The sequence below is a fragment of the Penicillium arizonense genome (genome assembly GCF_001773325.1).
Source record: "Penicillium arizonense strain CBS 141311 chromosome Unknown PENARI_contig029, whole genome shotgun sequence".
Lineage (NCBI taxonomy): Eukaryota > Fungi > Ascomycota > Eurotiomycetes > Eurotiales > Aspergillaceae > Penicillium > Penicillium arizonense.
The window spans coordinates 154,802-173,074 of NW_019173306.1; the positions used below are offsets into that span (position 1 = coordinate 154,802).

An 18,273-nucleotide genomic window follows, 5' to 3' on the forward strand; every position below is an offset into this window, starting at 1 on the left:
ACAAGGCTAGAATCTCAGAGATAACACCAAGGCAACATAATCCCGGTAAGGGGTAAATGTATGCCACGTGCAGTGCATTCCAGATAACATCGAGCAGAGCAAAAAAAGCAACCAACACATGGCCCGGACACGTTTTTGGGAATGTCTCATATATGAAAGGTCCATACCTTTATTTACAGGTACCGTGAATTGGACATCGATTTCGGTTGTCTCAATGACTCCACAGATCCATTCTCAAGGTTCATGAGACATTCAAATTTCGCTTGACATGTCAAACCCACTCTCCAGTTCGGGTATGGAATACATTGCCGTAAGGTAAGGGAAAGTCCCCAACCCGATAGTACATGTAAAATTTAGGCAGACCGTTGTCTCACTCTCACCGAGATACCGTCTGGCCACATTGGTAATTCAATGATGCCATTTGCCTTTGCTATTTGTCTTGCTAAGGCGCCACATCTCCCCGTAACGAGTACTGTGCTCATATTGTGGTTGTTTGGTGTTGGTCTTGGCGTGGCATCTGTTCGGTGTTCCCCTTTGGGAATTGTGAGTTGATTTTTTTTTCCATTTTGAGGAAATACGAGGTCGGGTTGCGCCGCAGAGCGATATGATGTGTACAGGTACGTGCACAATTGTATGGTATAATGTACAGTGAGATTTGATTTCTATTAAGGTTACAGTAGATTGAGTACGTCGCGGGTATTGTAAAAGAATTAGTTGTAGATGTTCACGTCACTGCCAGCCACATCAGAGTCAGCCACCACCAAAAGCCAAACGCACATTGGAATCAAAAAGGACCGGAAGGAGCGGAAAGGAAAAAGGGAAAGAGGAAAACATACAAATCACGCCTCAAACCATCCCGACTCGAAGCTACCGCCTCAACCCAGATGCTAGCGCTCATAGCAGCAACTGTGAAGTACCCATACCCCTTCTTATCGATGACCACAGGCTTCACATCCGGCCGTAAGATGTCAACCCACTCCTGATACGCACGCTCCCTTCCAACATACATGCGCTGTACGGCTGAGCCAGCATTGCTGAGCACGCAGGCAAGACCAGATGTATGACGGGCGTTACCGTAGCGGACGAAACCTGTATTGCGGTCAATTATGCCAAGGCGGATTGATTGGACCCTCCTCGTGTTCCGTAATGGGTAAATGAATTGTGGAAGAGTAAGACGAACCTATGCAGTTTGGTTGGTTGAAATAGTCCTGTTGTTCGCCGTAGGCGTACAGTTTGCGTGCTTGGGTTAGGAGTGGTAGGTTGCCATTGCAGCTTGGTGTCATTGGGTCTTTGACGTTGGCGCGGATGCCGTAGAGGTCGCCGTAGAAGACGCAGGGGTGGCCTTCTTTGCGGAGAAGGATTAGGGCGTACGCTAGAACCTTGAAGGATGGGGCTACTGGGGTCTGTGGTGGGATTGTTAAATTGGTTGGGGCTCTGGGGGGCTAGTCGACTTACTTCGAGCATCTGTCCTGGTTGCTTTTGGCAAGTTAGATGAATATGAACGCCACAATGCACTGGTCCAATTGTCAGGTACTTACCGTATCATGGTTTGAAACGATGGTCTGTGAAAGTCAGCATTGGTTTCTTGGTATCAGCCTCCACGAATTCGAAGTGAACTTACCACAGCATGGTCCGGCTGACACTGTACCAAAGTATCCTTCAAGATGCCACGGAGGTCTGGCGATTGCTGATGGGACAATTTGCAAAACTTCTCGACAAGGGGAACATCATACGCCGCAAGGCTGTACTCTGTCTCCTTGAGATACTCCAGAAGAGCCTTGAGGTTCCCAGTCCAATACTCACCAATCACAAAGAAATCAGGATTGGCCGTTTTCCGCACATGGTCCACGAACGCGCGCTGAAAGCCGACAGAGAAATGCTTCGCTGCATCCAGCCTCATGCCACTCAGACTCAATGCGTGGGTAATCCAACTTCCCCACTGCAAGAGGTCCTCTCGAACCGCGGGGTGCGCCAGGTCCAGATCGGCGAACATGAGATAATCATAGTTCCCGTTCTCGGTGGAGACGTCCTGCGCCCAATCCTTGCCGGGGCCTGTAATCTTGTAGATGGCGTTTTCCTTGCTCTTGTCATCCCAGTCGACGCCGCTGAAATGTTCCCAGCGGTATTTCATACTGCTGTACATCTCGCCTCGGCCTGGGAAATCGAAGCCTGTCCAACCATTGACTTCCAATGGCTTGGATACCTCCACATCTCTCCCTATTCGCGCATTAGCATCAAAAAAAGAATAAAGGAATGTAAAAACCCACCTTTCGGATCAACCTTAACAGCAGGAAATGCCTCAGGAAAATCAGCACCAGCCTTATGATTAAGGACAGCATCCCAAATAACACCCATCCCAAGCCCCCGCGCTTCAGACAAGAATGACTCAAGATCATCCCTCGACCCCCATTTTGTAGGAACAGCACCTTTCTGATCAAACTCGCCAAGGTCATAGAGGTCATAGATGTCATACCCATTCCCGTTCACGTCCATCCCCTTACAACCAGGCGGAATCCACAATTGGTCAACGCCAATGGCCTGATAACCAGGTAAAGCGTTTTGCAAACGGCGCCAGTGCTGGCGGTCTGCTGGGACGTGCCATTCGAATGTCTGCAGGATGAGTTTATTATCTGGTTCATTCCATGAGGGGAGAGATTCCAGATTTGAAGCAGATTCTGTGCATGTTGTTAGTTTTATTCAGGATTTTTGGTTCTGGGGGGTCGTTTTCGGGCTGGTTTGGATGGCCGTTATGCTAACCTTCTATCTGTCTCCAGTGCGCTTTCTGCGCGCGCCGCTGGGCGCCAGTACACCATGCCAGAAAGGACGCCATGTGGGATTGGTAGTTGTCGCGGGTGTGAGGATGTGCATGTCTCCGTAGGAAGGGGAGCCATTTCCAATTCGGGCGTAGGCTGAGGCGAGGGATGGGAAGATGTGGGTCGGACTATTTTTGGTCGGTGATACCGTATGTAATGTGCTTACAATACAGCTATGTGGACCTCTTCATTTATGAGTCTCGCAGGTATCCGAGACTCCCGTACACCGAGTATTCCTCGATGGGTTTTCTAGAAGGTCCACTAGGTCTCACGAGAATAAAAAACGTTAATCATTCTCGCCTTGTAGGATTCCAAGGTTGGATATGGAGATGTTGATCAGTGCATGGCGTGTCCGGCTTTGTACTACGTAAGCCTTCCCGCGGGTTAGCGCTTGGCGTTGGATTCGATTGTTATGCTTGTTTAAGGTGAATCACTCGATTACAGAATACGCAGTTAGTTTTTGGGGATTCAAGTGTTCTGTGCGGTCTGGTTTTAGAAATCGGTCATCTCTGTAGTGCGCGGATATATATTTCTACAATACTGTGGTATCCTCAATTGCTCAGTGGAATATATTCAGATAATGAAATGCTTCGTTTTTCTTAGTAAGAGATAGAAAGTAGAACCCAGTGTGCTGCAATCCTCCATATATATTAAGGAAAAGGAGAGAGACGAAAGAAAAAGCAAGATAGACGAAAAATAACAGGCAATGCCATGCGACCAAAAAAAAACCAATGTACAGTAAAAAGAAAATATGCTACATGAAGGGATATCGTCGCAAGCCCAAAAAGCGGTCGTGAAAAGAAAACAAATCAAAACAAACACCAAATAATTCAGTTTTCGAACATGCTCAAAGGATCGTGACAATGCTCGTTAATGCCAGACAAAGAGTGACCGAAACTGTGGCTCTGGTGGTAGGTGCAAAAACCGAAGAAGCAGAAGATGATGCGGCATTCTTCAACTGGGCCAAGGTAATGTTTTTAGAGTTGTAACCACAGAGACCACTGCCTTCCATGTATTTCACGGGCCAGAACACTCGGGGCTCGCCCTTGTCCATGTCCACTTTCAAGGAGCCATAATTATCGGGCGTGTAGGTTTTGCAGTTCAGGATTTCCATGACGCTGGTACCGGCGTTATAGCTGTTCTTCAAATCCACTTGGTAGGCGCCACTGTTTGAGCCTTGGGTTGAGAGCATCATGATGACTTGTCGACCTTCGACACCTTTCAAGAATGCGAGCTCACTTGCGCCCTGGTAGACAGGGCGTGTTGTTTGGTCAAAGTAGTCACTGCCGAGTGAGTAGATGTGCTTGCGGAGCTTGTTAAGTTTGGCGATTAGCTGATAGAGCTCAGCGTCGGTATTGTATCCCGAGAGCCAGACGGCTTCTCGATCCTCGGGTGGGTCGCCTCCTTTGAAGTGCTGCTCTTGGCCTTGGTAGATCATGGGGATCCCGTCGAAGAGGAGTGTGAAGACCAGGATGTTTTTGGCCGTCTGTTAATCAGTTTGGTTAGTAAGGATAATTTGCTGCAAGGCGGGTTTGCATACCGCCGTATCATTGGACATGCTGCCAATGCGAGGTTTGTCGTGGTTCTCAGAGAAGGATACAAGGGCGTTGACGTCCGGGCAAGACTGCTTCATGGCCTCCACCTCGAGGGCTAACGCGCTTGTGTTTCCCATCGTAAAAGCCTGCAGCATTTGGAAGTAGATCGGGTAGTTTGGCATACTACCAATGTATTCTGCCTGGTAATGCGAGATGATATCCACGGCACCTTCGAGAACCTCTCCAGTACTGAATACGCCGACATTCTTGCAGAACCTCGTGAGGAATCCGGAGTCGACGTGCTTGGCGGCGTCAATACGGAGACCGTCAATGGAATATGTCTTGATGGCCTTTTTGGCCCAGTCGATGAGAAGGTTTTGGACATCTTCGTGCTCCGTGTAGAGATCCGGGAGTGGGACGTTGAGATCACCAGTTTGACAGTTTTGTGCATCTGTGAAGTTGTTCCAGTCCGTAATCTTGCAGTAAGGGTGGAAGTAGTCCTTGTTATTGAAAGGGTTGAAGACTGTGTAGTCGACTTCCTTGTTCGGGTCGGTGCCGTTGGGGATGATTTGGGCCATGTTGTTGATCACCGTATCCATCATCAGATACATGCCACGTGCATGAAGTGCATCACTGAGATCGAGCAGATCTTGGTGTGTACCGAAGCGTGCGTTGAGAGCGTCGAAGTTCAACGGCCAGTATCCATGGTAGGCCTCACCATACGACACTCGACCTTTGATATTGTCGATGATAGGGGAGATCATGACGGCATCGAAGCCCATTCCTTCGATATAGTCGAGTTGGTTAATCGTCCCCCTCCACGTGCCTCCGCAGTACAGCCCATCCTTAGTGCTGCAAGGGGAAGTTGTTGAGTTATCTGTGCGAGCAAACCGGTCTGTCATGGTCTGGTACACGGCCCTTGGCTTCCAGTCTGCCGTGGATGCGGCGGAGGTCAACGTGACCAGACCCAGCAGGGCCAGTAGGAATGACATCATGTGAGGTTGAGAAGATAAGAGCAAGAAAGAAAGAAAGAAAGAAAGAAGGGACGACCTTAACTTCAAGGTCACGGAGGAGGACGAACGAATGACATGTGGACTGGTGAAGCTGGAAAGAGGAGAAGGAGCAGGTTTCTACGGCGAAAATGGGGGAGCGGCACTAAGTTCTGTGCAAGTCCGTCGATCCATAGAATCCTTTTTGAGCTAGCACTAGACTATTCACGCGCCGCATATCCATGACCGCTGTTACCCCAATCCTACTGTGTTATTGGCTTCACATTTTGATCCCCCGCTCCCCAGAATAGAGTGCCGTGAAGACTGAAGAGATCCCCCATGTCCACCAAAATGATGGCCCCCAGACTCTCCACGATGGTGCAGCCTACCGTCGCATCCAAAGAATAGCCGCGCCGGACTTCGACACTAGACAGACACTAGGCAAGGGTGGGAAAAAGAAACCCGACTTACCTCGGCCTCTAGTGGAGATATAATAAAGTGTGCAACGCACAGGGCAAGGGCCAGGGCTGATCTGCCAACGCTCACAGAGCACAACTACTACACTCACACCAATAACATTGGAAATAACCGATTGGCACACTGAGTCTTCCAGTTACATTGAGACTACCCCTGAATGCCCGAGCACTCGAGATGGGTGATTGATTTGTTAGTGCGGAAAATTCCATGTTCAGTGGCTGAGACACACTTGTGCCCTAATTTCAGAAGCAGCAGTAGTCACGTCCCATCGCAAACAATCACTCAACTTCGGATGGGCCAATGATCCGGGACAACGTCCCATTCTTTTGACACTAGCGAATTTTGCTCCCCCACGAAACAAAAACTGGGAATAACTGGGAATAGACACGGTAGTAGTTCGGTACATGTCTTTTTAACTTACTATGTGATACATGGTAGGAATCGGGGAAATCCGAGAGCGATGCCGACTATGAATAATCGAGAAGGCCTTTGCGCGTGCAAACTTAATGGTCTAATGGGGTCCGGACCGGTCTAGTGATTTTAGATTCAGAGATACTGCAGCAGCCAGGCAAGAGTGGCCAATCCCAAGAAAACAAGGCAAAAAAAAAAAAAGGAAAATGCAATCAGGATAGATAAGTCTCTGTGGCGCGACTCTGCATCCTGATAGATAACTGGGAGTACTAATTCCGGGTGGCTGTACCAGTGGCTGCCTTTTGGGATTTTGACATCCTGTGTGAGGAGTTCATGCGTGCTCGCAACGGTTGAATATAGTAAAGCAAGACATTGGGGGCCGTACCTGGCATTGTCGACCGGTTCCTCAGTGTGGGGACCGGGGCAGAGATTTTCGTGATCTTAATTTCTTTTTATCTATCCGTTTTTATTTATTTTGGTATTGGGTTTTGCAAAAATACCAGGGATCTGACACGGTATTGTAGTATTATTGATAATACTGACCTGTCTTATCGAACCACATCGTACATGCACATTGACATGCATTTACATATAAATGCATGCATCGTATTCGGAGATTTCACAAAGATCTCTCCTGTGAAACCTCTGATTCAACTTTCGGGACTATTTCACTAATGCAGGTTAGGTAATCTAAGCGGAGCTTGAAAAGACTGAAAACTTGAAGGCATCGGGCTTCTTGGCATTGGAATTATCGGAATTTAGTGTGGATGTTCCCGAGATAGCCCTCTAATCAGGCCGTGGGATGCCCGAAACCCTGCCAAGACTCAAAAATACCAGGCTCCGCTGAGCTAAGCCTGATCAAAGGAGTGGGGAGGTCTCACATATTGACCAATCGGCGGTTTCGGTATCTCGGATGGAGGATTGTGATCCGCTTATCGGGGCGCTAGTAATTCGCGTAAAACACGAGTTACAGGTTGTCTCAACTGAGACTCGGCCCGGAGGTCTCGGCAACGTCTTATGTAGATATCAAGAAAATGATATTTGTGAAAAAAAGGTACACTGGTTCATGTGTGTGACAGGAACCGAATAAGCATGCAAGACAATGATGAAATGATCACCAAATAGATTCAGGGTCCAAAGTCAAGTCTATGGGTCTATCCAAAGAGCCGAGCCCCGTTATGGACGACCCATATTTATCTTTCCAGATCACTGGCCGAAGGCTTTCTTACTCGATCGAGCGAGGCTGCCTCGTTTTTTGTTTTTTCTTTTTCTTTTTCTTTTTCTTTTTTTTTTCGCCCTCGTATCCCATACAAGCCAAACAGCGGTCGATTGTCAAGGCCCAGTGCAGATGTGACGAATGAGCATTGTACGTTAAACGAATACAATAATAAAAATGAAAATGGAAAGGCAAAAATACGGAGAAGCCCGTGTCTGGAGGGGCACTAAGGCTGATAGTACAATATGTCTGGGCTATCAGCAGGAGCCTCAGCCTGTCTCATTTACTCTATGCTAAATCCTGGTTTATTTTTATCGAGAGCTTCATTACCCCAAAGCCACTAACTGAACCAGCCTCTTAGCTTCCTTCGGTTGAGGCGACTTTGTCTTTTTTCCTTCTCAGCTTATTGCTTTCTCCTTCATCTTCTCTAGTTGTCATCTTTCCTCTCGTTTACTCTTTCCCACCTTTTGTCTCTCGTTCTTGCGTTGGCATCCTCCGCTATTCTTTGATGCCCCCGGTCTGGACATCACATCTCCCGACTTCCAGCATCCCGAGCCGCACATCTTTGCTCATGGCCAGTGAGAGCAGTGCAGCTCCGACTCTTGCATAGGGTGATTTACACTATCCTCCTCTCTCCGGTCATATTAGGATTGTCAGAGGCGCACATCGATTCCCCACGCAACCATGAAGTGGTTGTGCTCCACCGCGCTGATCTCGCTTTTTGCGACGACAGCAACGAGTTGGCCTTATGACGAGAACTTCCTTGACTACAACCTGAACACAAACAAGCAAGCAACAAATCCCGCAGAATATGATGGAACGTGGGATGGCCACGAAGGGAAATATAATCCTTCTCCCGATAACTGGCGTTTCCCGTTCTATACTCTGTTCTTGGATCGGTTTGTCAACGGCAATCCTGAGAACGATAACATCAACGGCACGTTGTTCGAGCATGACCTGAATTCGAACCAAATGCGCCATGGTGGTGATGTGGCTGGTTTGGTTGACACTCTGGATTATCTCCAGGGAATGGGCATTAAGGTGTGTTTTTCTCATCTGTTGCCATGGGGAGGCAATTACTGACCATCTCTAGGGTATCTACATCGCGGGAACTTCCCTTATGAACCAGCCTTGGGGATTTGACGGTTATTCCGCCCTGGACACAACACTTTTGGATCAACACTACGCTACAATCTCGGAGTGGCGCGACGCCATCACGGAAATCCACAAACGCGGCATGTACGTGTTGTTCGACAACACCATCGCTACGTAAGTCAACCTCGGTCACACTCACAAGAATCAAACTGACAGTGTATCTACAGAATGGGTGATTTGCTCGGATTCGAAGGCCACCTGAACAGCACGACTCCATTTTCCGAAAAGGAATATAAAGTCCAGTGGAAGACCAATCGCCATTACGTTGACTTCGAAGTCGGAAACGACTACAATGCCTCTTGCGACTACCCCCGGTTCTGGTTTGAGGATGGAAAACCCGTCAATGAATCTATGATTGCCGAATTGGTTGGTTGTTACAACAGTGACTTTGACCAGTACGGCGATATTGAAGCCTTTGGTGTTTGGCCCGATTGGAAGCGCCAGCTGGCCAAGTTCGCCTCAGTTCAAGATCGTCTCCGTGAATGGAATCCTTCTGTTCGCGAGCGTCTGATCCGTCACTCTTGTATGATCATCAAGTCTCTTGACATTGACGGTTTCCGTTACGATAAGGCTACTCAAGCCACCGTGGATGCCCTCGGCGACATGTCTGAGGCTTACCGAGAGTGTGCCCGCGACGTCGGCAAGCATAACTTCTTTATTGCTGGTGAAATTACTGGTGGCGATACCTTCGGTTCCATTTACCTTGGCCGTGGTAGACAGCCTAACCAATACGCTTCTGATGCACTGGCTACTATGAAGTTGACAAATGAGTCTGATCCGCAATATTTTTTGCGTGAGGTCGGCAAGGAAGCTATTGACGGTGCTGCTTTCCATTACTCGACGTATCGTACCCTGACTCGCTTCCTTGGTATGGATGGACAGCTTTCAGCTGGATATGATGTGCCTGAGGACTGGGTCGATGGGTGGAACACGATGTTGCAAACGAACGACCTGATCAACGCGAACACTGGTAAATTTGATCCTCGACACATGTTTGGTGCTACCAACCAGGATGTCTTCCGCTGGCCGGCAATTCAATATGGTGTCGAGAGGCAACTGTTGGGCTCTTTTATTACCACCTTGCTTCTTCCCGGAATCCCACTTCTGCTCTGGGGTGAAGAGCAAGCCTTTTACGTCCTCGATGCGACCGCGTCCAACTACATCTACGGACGCCAAGCAATGTCAGCAGCGACAGCCTGGAAGACCCATGGCTGCTTCGCATTGGACTCATCGCAATATTACCAGTGGCCCCTCGAGAAAGCTCGGCATGGCTGCGAGGACGATGCTGTCGCTTACGACCACCGCGACCCATCTCATCCTCTGCACAACATCTTCAAGCACATGTATCAAATGCGTGAAAACTTCCCGGTGTTGAATGACGGTTATAGCATCTCCCACCTCTCGAAGCAGACGGAACCGGTCCTGTACCCCGGTTCCAACACTACAACAACCGAGACGGGAATGTGGTCTACTCTTCGCGATGCCAACAGTGAGGTGCAGAACCTGACCGATAGCCAATCGATTTGGTTCATCTACCAGAATGTCAACCGAACAATGCACTGGACATTTAACTGCAGCAGCACCGATACGGAAAAGACATTGATTGCTCCTTTCGCAGCAAAAACCAAAGTCAAGAACCTGTTTTATCCCTACGACGAGCTGACCCTGGAAGAAGGATCAACTAAGCAGGGCCTCAATGTATCTACCGAGTTCAATGGCTGTCTCTCCAAATTGTCACTCGACAGGTATGAATTCCGTGCGTATGTTCCGATCGACAAGCACGTCAAGCCCCGACCCATGGTCACTGCATTCTACCCTGGTCATGATGTTCCGATGCGCTCGACTGCGAAGCCCAATTCAGATGAAAGTATCAAGGTCGCATTCTACTACTCCGAGGAGATGGATTGTGACTCTATCACCAATAACCTGAGTTTCAACTCGTCCACCGAGTCCGGCAAAATTCCCACGATCCAGTCCGGTACCGTCAACTGCACGAATATTCCCACCACCGAGACATCGTATACTGGTCAGATTCCGAGTGTTTGGATGTGGTCTGCCAATCTCACCGGTGTGTACAATGGTGTCCACCGTTTGACTGTGAACAACGCAACCAACGCGGACAAGACTGCCTCCACAAACTCTGTCGACCACTTCCTTGTCCGCATTGGTCAGATTGATAATCCGATGGTTTTCAGCACTGCCAATTATTCCAGCAGTTTGTTCCACAAGGACGACAATGGCACTTTCTTTGTCCAGCACCACGCCGCAGGTGCCGACAAATGGCGCTACTCTACCAACTGGGGAACAACCTTCTCCGGCTGGAAAACCTACATGGGTGGTAATGATACCATTGACGAGCTCGACTGGTCGGGAACCAAGAAGCAGAGATGGAACGGTGACCACATTCGTGTCGAGTACTGGAGCCGTTGGACTGGCAGCAGTGACTACGTGCAGCAAGGCGATGTGGACACTGCCCAGACCCCCCGTCGTTTCCCTCATCTCTTCTTTAACGGTCCTTACAACCAGTATGGATACGATGCCGGTCTTAAGAATGAGGTCGAGCTCAACAAGGATACCGGATACTGGAACTACCATTTCACTTCTGAATGGCCCGCAGTCGGACAGCTCAATGTCTGGGGTATCAACCCTGACGGCAAGCCTGATCAGAGTATGGTGCTTGGTGATGCCGACGGTGACAGCATTCTGGACCGCATGCCGCCATCTTCTCTTTCCGCTACTCTGATCAACATTACCAAGGCTCCCATTGATGGTCATCTGGCATGGAAGTTCTACATCAACGATGCCACTCTCAAGTACAACCTTATCCCGGTTGGTGATCAGAGAATACAGATCGCCATGTTCGTCCTTTTCTGGATCATCCCTGTTCTTACCGGCTGTGGATGCGTCTACATCTTCATGAAGTCTTTCTACAAGGTCAAGTTCAACCAGGTCGGTGTCAGCGAAAAGCACAGCCTGATTCCTCTCGCCTTTTGGAAAAAGCTCAAGCCCTCTCGCAACAGAGATCAGTCCTCGAACCCTCTCATGCGCTTGGCGAACAAGTCCGGCTTCATGCAGAGCACGACAGCCCTTGGCAGCCTTGCCGCCTCAGGAAAGCGCCGCATGGTCCTGATCGCGACTATGGAGTACGATATTGAGGACTGGGCCATCAAGATTAAGATCGGAGGTCTCGGTGTCATGGCTCAACTCATGGGTAAGACCCTCGGTCACCAAGACTTGATCTGGGTTGTTCCTTGCGTAGGCGGTATCGACTACCCCGTGGACCAGGTTGCGGATCCCATGGAAGTTACTATCCTCGGCAGCGCATACCAAGTCCAGGTCCAATACCACGTCTTGAACAACATTACCTATGTCCTCCTTGATGCTCCGGTGTTCCGCCAGCAGTCGAAGACCGAGCCCTACCCTGCTCGTATGGATGATCTGGACAGTGCCGTTTACTACTCAGCTTGGAACCAATGTATTGCGGAGGCTATCAAGCGTTTCCCCATTGACGCCTACCACATTAACGATTACCACGGATCCCTGGCTCCTCTCTACCTCCTGCCAAACACCATTCCCGCCTGTCTCTCTCTGCACAATGCCGAGTTCCAGGGTCTCTGGCCCATGCGAACCCTCAAGGAAAAGCAAGAGGTCTGCTCAGTTTTCAACCTCGACGAGGATGTCGCTCGTCGGTACGTCCAATTTGGTGAGGTGTTCAACTTGCTCCACGCCGGAGCTAGTTACCTCCGTGTTCACCAACAAGGTTTCGGTGCCGTCGGTGTGTCCAAGAAGTACGGAAAGCGTTCCTACGCCCGTTATCCTATCTTCTGGGGTCTGCGCAAGGTGGGCAATCTGCCCAACCCCGATCCCTCTGATGTCGGCGAATGGACCAAGGAGCCTACTAAGGACGAAGATATTACCGTGGACCCTACCTACGAGGCCGGCCGTGCTGATCTCAAACGGCAAGCCCAGGAATGGGCTGGACTAGACCTGAACCCGGATGCCGATCTGCTTGTCTTTGTTGGTCGTTGGTCTATGCAAAAGGGTGTCGATCTTATCGCCGATGCCATGCCTGCCGTTCTCGAAGCCCGTCCTAACGTGCAGCTGGTCTGCATTGGTCCCGTTATTGATCTCTACGGAAAGTTCGCCGCTCTCAAGCTTGACCACATGATGAAGGTTTATCCCGGCCGTGTGTTCTCCAAGCCTGAGTTCACTGCTCTCCCGCCATTTATCTTCTCTGGTGCTGAGTTCGCCCTTATCCCCTCCCGTGACGAGCCCTTCGGTCTGGTTGCCGTCGAGTTCGGTCGTAAGGGAGCTCTGGGTATTGGTGCTCGTGTCGGTGGTCTCGGTCAAATGCCTGGTTGGTGGTACAATGTCGAGTCTATCTCCACATCCCATCTGCTCGTTCAATTCAAGCTCGCGATTGAGGCTGCGCTGAACTCGAAGACGTCCACTCGTGCAATGATGCGTGCTCGATCTGCTAAGCAGCGTTTCCCTGTTGCTCAATGGGTCGAGGATCTTGAAATCCTTCAGTCTACTGCCATTCAGGTTCACAACAAGGAAGCTGCCAAGGGCCACACTCGCCCCGGTACTTCATCTGGCCACAGCACTATCCACGGTTCTATGACACCCCCTGCTCACGCAATTAGCAACCCCATGAATGGCCTGCCTTCCCCCGGTCTTCCTCCTGGCTTCACCCATTCTCGTGACAGCAGCTACTCTTTCAACCAGATGAACGATCTTGGCTCTCAGAACAAGGCCATCTACAGCCCTGAGCCTAACGCCGACGACACCGAGAAGCCGAAGTCTGGATTGAGCAGGTCTCTTTCCCTGGGTGTCCGCTCGGGTCCTGGTCACGCAGCTCGCCGCAGAGCCGCAGCTGCCGGAGAGGCTATTCCGGAAAGCGATGCTGATGCCGAGGACAGCAGCGACGAGGACATTTCTCACGTTGTCTATGGTGATGACGAGGAGTACACTCTTACTCCGGCTCAGGTTGAAGCCGAGCGCCGTGCCCAGGCCTCCCAGAGAGAGCGTGGTGGCGGTCTTGCTTCGCCTACCAGACGTCTCAGCCAGGAATCCTTGCACCCCCGATTTGCCCTGCCTCCTAGCAGTCCTGGAACTCCACCCACCGCAGAGAACCTTCTTCTGCCTCCTACTCCTTTCGGCGACTCCCATCGTTACAGCAATGCCTCCGTTCTTTCTCTCGACTCCGTTGTCGGGAAGAAGACTGATTTCAAGTTGCAGAAGGTTGATCCTTTCTTCACTGATAGCACTGGCGAGTATTACAGGACTTTTGATAAGAGACTGGACAACCTCAACGGATCCAACTCTGAGTCTCAGCTTTGTATTGAAGAGTTCTTGATCAAGAGTGAGCAGCAGTGGTTCGACAGATTCCGCAACGCCAGACTGGGTCGCCACAACAAGTCTCCTACCCCCTCGATCATGCAATCCCGAAATGCCTCTCCTGTCTCATTCTACGATAACGACATAGCATCGCACCACAACGGTAGCGAGGATAACATCACCGATGACGAGTTCCTTCTCGGAAAGGACTACGTTCCTCCTACCGGTCTCAAGAAATGGATGCAGATCAAGCTGGGTGATTGGCCCGTCTACTCCATTTTCCTTGCTCTTGGTCAAATCATCGCTGCGAACTCCTACCAGATCAACCTGCTCACTGGCGAAGTCGGTGAAACTGCAGAGAAACTGTACGGCATTGCTACCACGTATGCCATCACGTCTATGTGCTGGTGGCTCGTCTACCGCTACTTCAAGTCCGTTGTTTGTCTCTCCACTCCATGGTTCCTCTACGCTACCGCTTTCCTCCTCATTGGTTCTGCCCACTGGGTATCCGACGAGTTCAGCCGTGGTTGGGTCCAAAATGTCGGCAGTGGCTTCTACGCCGCGGCCTCGTCCAGTGGATCTATCTTCTTCGCCTCGAACTTCGGTGACGAAGGTGGTGCGCCCGTTGAAACCTGGATCTTCCGCGCCTGTGTTATTCAGGGTGTCCAGCAAGTCTACGTGATTGGTCTCTGGTACTGGGGTTCGACTCTCACCAAAGCCTCTCAGGAGGGTGTCCTGTCCGATAACACCCTCGCCAACAGCTGGAAGATGACCGCCATTTGTTATCCAATTGCGGGTTTCCTCTGCATTGTCGGTCTGCTCCTCGCTTTGGGTCTCCCTAACTACTACCGCCAAAAGCCCGGCAAGGTTCCCTCTTTCTATAAATCCTTATTCCGCCGCAAGATCGTCACTTGGAACTTCGTCGCCGTCATCCTGCAGAACTTCTTCCTCAGCGCTCCCTACGGTCGCAACTGGAGCTTCCTCTGGGGCTCCTCCCACACCCACGCCTGGCAAATCGTCATCCTCTGCATCATCTTCTTCGGCGTCGTCTGGTGCATCTTCCTCTTCATCGTCAGCAGGTTCTCCAAGCAACACAGTTGGTTCCTCCCCGTCTTCGCCTGCGGTCTCGGCGCACCACGATTCATCCAAATCTGGTGGGGTATCTCCGGCATTGGCTACTACCTTCCCTGGGTAGCAGGCAGTTACACGGCCGGCGCCCTCGTGTCCCGCAGTATCTGGCTCTGGCTGGGAGTCCTGGACTCCATCCAAGGCCTGGGCTTCGGTATCATCCTGCTGCAGACCCTGACCCGAGTGCACATGTGTTTCGCCCTCATTGCCTCGCAGGTTCTTGGTTCCATTGCGACTATCTGCGCGAGAGCCTTCGGTCCTAACAATACTGGACCGGGCCCTATCTCGCCGGATGTCACGCAGGGTGCTCATGCCATTGCTAATGCTTGGTTCTGGGTTGCCCTGTTCTGTCAGTTGCTCATTTGTGCTGGCTTCCTTCTCTTCTTCCGCAAGGAACAACTCGCGAAGCCTTAGGTGGTTTTCTCATCCCCACTAGGGCTTTTCGCTTCCCTCATTATCATAGACTTTCGACTTTTTTATTGCGAATAATGGCGTACATGAACGATCCTTTTACATAATCCCTTACGCATAATTGCAGCATGTCGGCCTTTCATTGTCTTTCCTGTCATCCCTGTCATCTGTTGGATTTTCCCTTTTTTAATACCCATTTGGAAATGGACCCATTTTGTTTTGGGCATATTTACATACAGAATTTACATACAGGCAGAACAAAATGCCTGGCGAATGCTGGCTTTCCCTTTCCATTTTAGTGCTCACCCCTTGCCTTTCGCTTGCCTTTTCCTTCCACATCTTCCTCTTCCTCTCTTCTCCCTTGTCCCTTTTCAAACAACCCCTCCCCCAAACCCCCAATATCAAACCGGACCTGCAAATCCTCCTGATACGTCCAAGTAAGAATCTGCGTAATACGTTTCGTTCCACGGGGAAAAGCACTCAAAACCAACGCCCCAACGCTCTTCCCTAAAGTCGTCCCCAAAATCTCCTTATACTCGTCAGTATTATAAGCCCACCTCCGCACAGTTTGATCTTGCATAAGGTCAAGCCCAAACCTTGGATATAGCACAGAATCCACATAGGGCATCGTGGTCCGATTAACAACATTCAGCCGAAATACAAACTTCAATGAATTGATATCGTAATTCGCTTCATAATGCGCCTTGGCGAGCTCATTCCAATGTGGTCCATCGACTCGCGTGTTATCCTCAGCAAAGATGGCGCCAAGTGTAGTGCGTCCTTTATATTCATTCCATTTTTGCCTTCCTTCTTCGCCTGTTCCCAGCTTGCTGATGTGCAGTCTGTGGTATGTACCAGGATTAGCGGGGAGATCGATTTGATGGGTATCGTGTAGTTCAAGGGGTCTGTCGATCCAGCTGTTTTCTCGCACTTCCCATCTATCTGCTGGGCCGCAGGAGTTGAGCATTATATCAATTGTCAGTGTTGACATTGGTACTGGACATGGAGCTGCGCAATCCTCGTCGTTTGGGAACTGGATCCAGTCTTGGTAATTTGTTCCTTTCGCGAAGAAATCGTCGACTAGTTCTTCCGTGATTTCTTCGAATGAGCCCCATGAGACTGCTGATCCTGATCCTGTTTCTGATGATCTTGAGGACCTCGATCCGGAGCCTGATCCAGAACCTGAGCCTCCTGAGCCTCCTGGTCCCCCTGGTCTGGAGCCCGATGTCTCAGCCTCTGTTTCCTCGTTGGATCGACGTCTCTTGACGGATGGCCCGCCCACCTCTATTCCCTCGGAGGCGCCACGCTTCTTCCAGGGTGATGGAAACCCGCTTGCAGATTCGCCCCTGTTTTCGCCCTCTTTCGGGGAGCCACTCCCATCTCCGCCACCGAAAGCTTCCGGTTTGAGATCTGCCTTTGGGTCGGCCTTTGATGCGTGGCGGACAGCATAGCTGAATATTTCACCATCTATGCCTAAGTGGGGTGGCTGTACGATGGCCGCGAAGGGAACTTTGTTTTGGCTCCGTCGACTTCGCCTGGGGAGTCGGTGCTTGGCCCTATCATCTATTCCTGCTGGACCCTGCTCGACCTCTTCGATCTGTTCAGCTGGTTCTTCCTGGGGGGCCTCTCCCTCTTCCTCCTGATGTACTGATTGAGCTTTACTCTGGTGAGTAAGCCGTGCAAATGCCGCTCTGATCCGTGCAGTGCTGGAGCGAGGCTTGTTTGCTGCTCGACCTGGACCGGCTTGCGCATTCACATTAGATGGCACCGGAGCAAGCTCAATGTCATTGCCGGGATTGGGGTTCGCTCGAGTTCTGCGCCGACGGCGATGAAGACAAGGGCCGAAGCAGTTCAGGTTGCAGCAAACCATAGCGTTGGCTTAGTGGATGAATTAGGCTCCGGTTTTGATGATTTGGCTTGAGACTTTGCACGTTGCCGTTCAGGACTCGACGTTTGTGGCCTGTTTTCCGGTGGTTTGAAGTCCAATTCATCTCTAAACGCGGACATTTTGAAACCCTTATAGCCTCGAGCATAGATTTCCGGGCATTCATTGTCGGCGCTTTGTTGGGGTGACATAAAGAAAGGCCCCAAGGGATCGTGAGGGGCGGCGAGGGAAAGTCAGGTAGCGATCAGGAAAAGAACAAAGGAACATGTACGGTCAAGGCGTCGACAAACATTACCACTGGTGAAAGCTTCATTCGACGAAGCAAATCGTCTGATTTCGAGTCATACACATCAATAGACAAAGAGATCGACGCCGAACGATAAAAATAGAACCTTTTGCGACCATCTCTGCCAGAGGCCAAGCTACTGAAAGAATAAAGATGACGACGGAGCTTTGTTCAGTCAAAAGCAAGGAAGAAGGGAAAAAAAAGAAAACACAAATATGAAAGAAAACGATGGACGGTTAACTCCGATGGATTGGATATATTCCCAACCTTGGGAAGATAAAGTGGGCAATGACAAAACCTGTAGTACGACAAAGTCAAGGGTATAGTATTCAAGCATTTGGATAATCTACGCTCATCGCAACATCTACTTATTTCTTGAGTTATCTCATATTGCAACCAGGCCAGAAGCAAATGCTTGAGTCGAGGCGGCCAAGGCTATCAGACAATACCCCGATGCCTTCGTAAATTGGACGACCTGGACAAAGCCAACTGCTTCTTATAATACTAGAGCAATTAAGTGCAACGTTTTCCTCCGTATCGTAGTGAACGTAATTTCCAGTAAGCACTTCATGTCTGGTTGACATCTAGGTTCATATGTCACAAATGACACAAATCACCATTTCATTT

At 50.2% G+C, this 18,273-nt stretch overlaps 4 protein-coding genes across 4 annotated transcripts; 2 read left to right on the forward strand and 2 right to left on the reverse strand.

The window, feature by feature from the left end:
• Positions 1-710: 710 nt before the first annotated feature.
• Positions 711-2,830, reverse strand: PENARI_c029G07008 (alpha-amylase; the record flags this gene model as incomplete). Its single annotated transcript, XM_022636308.1, has 8 exons — positions 711-732; positions 837-1,089; positions 1,181-1,403; positions 1,456-1,476; positions 1,539-1,562; positions 1,622-2,217; positions 2,268-2,675; positions 2,758-2,830. 8 exons carry the CDS (start codon positions 2,828-2,830, stop codon positions 711-713), a joined length of 1,620 nt encoding a protein of 539 aa, XP_022483868.1.
• Positions 2,831-3,660: 830 nt separating this feature from the next.
• On the reverse strand, positions 3,661-5,340 carry PENARI_c029G01142 (alpha-amylase; the record flags this gene model as incomplete). The annotated part of the gene is made up of 2 exons (XM_022636268.1): positions 3,661-4,299; positions 4,354-5,340. The coding sequence occupies 2 exons, from the start codon at positions 5,338-5,340 to the stop codon at positions 3,661-3,663; spliced, it is 1,626 nt and encodes a 541-aa protein (XP_022483832.1).
• Positions 5,341-8,125: 2,785 nt separating this feature from the next.
• PENARI_c029G07975 (uncharacterized protein) lies at positions 8,126-15,478 on the forward strand (the record flags this gene model as incomplete). Its single annotated transcript, XM_022636316.1, has 3 exons — positions 8,126-8,482; positions 8,535-8,710; positions 8,764-15,478. 3 exons carry the CDS (start codon positions 8,126-8,128, stop codon positions 15,476-15,478), a joined length of 7,248 nt encoding a protein of 2,415 aa, XP_022483871.1.
• Positions 15,479-16,172: 694 nt separating this feature from the next.
• PENARI_c029G02575 (uncharacterized protein) lies at positions 16,173-17,126 on the forward strand (the record flags this gene model as incomplete). The annotated part of the gene is made up of 3 exons (XM_022636275.1): positions 16,173-16,322; positions 16,546-16,876; positions 16,954-17,126. 3 exons carry the CDS (start codon positions 16,173-16,175, stop codon positions 17,124-17,126), a joined length of 654 nt encoding a protein of 217 aa, XP_022483863.1.
• Positions 17,127-18,273: the final 1,147 nt, after the last annotated feature.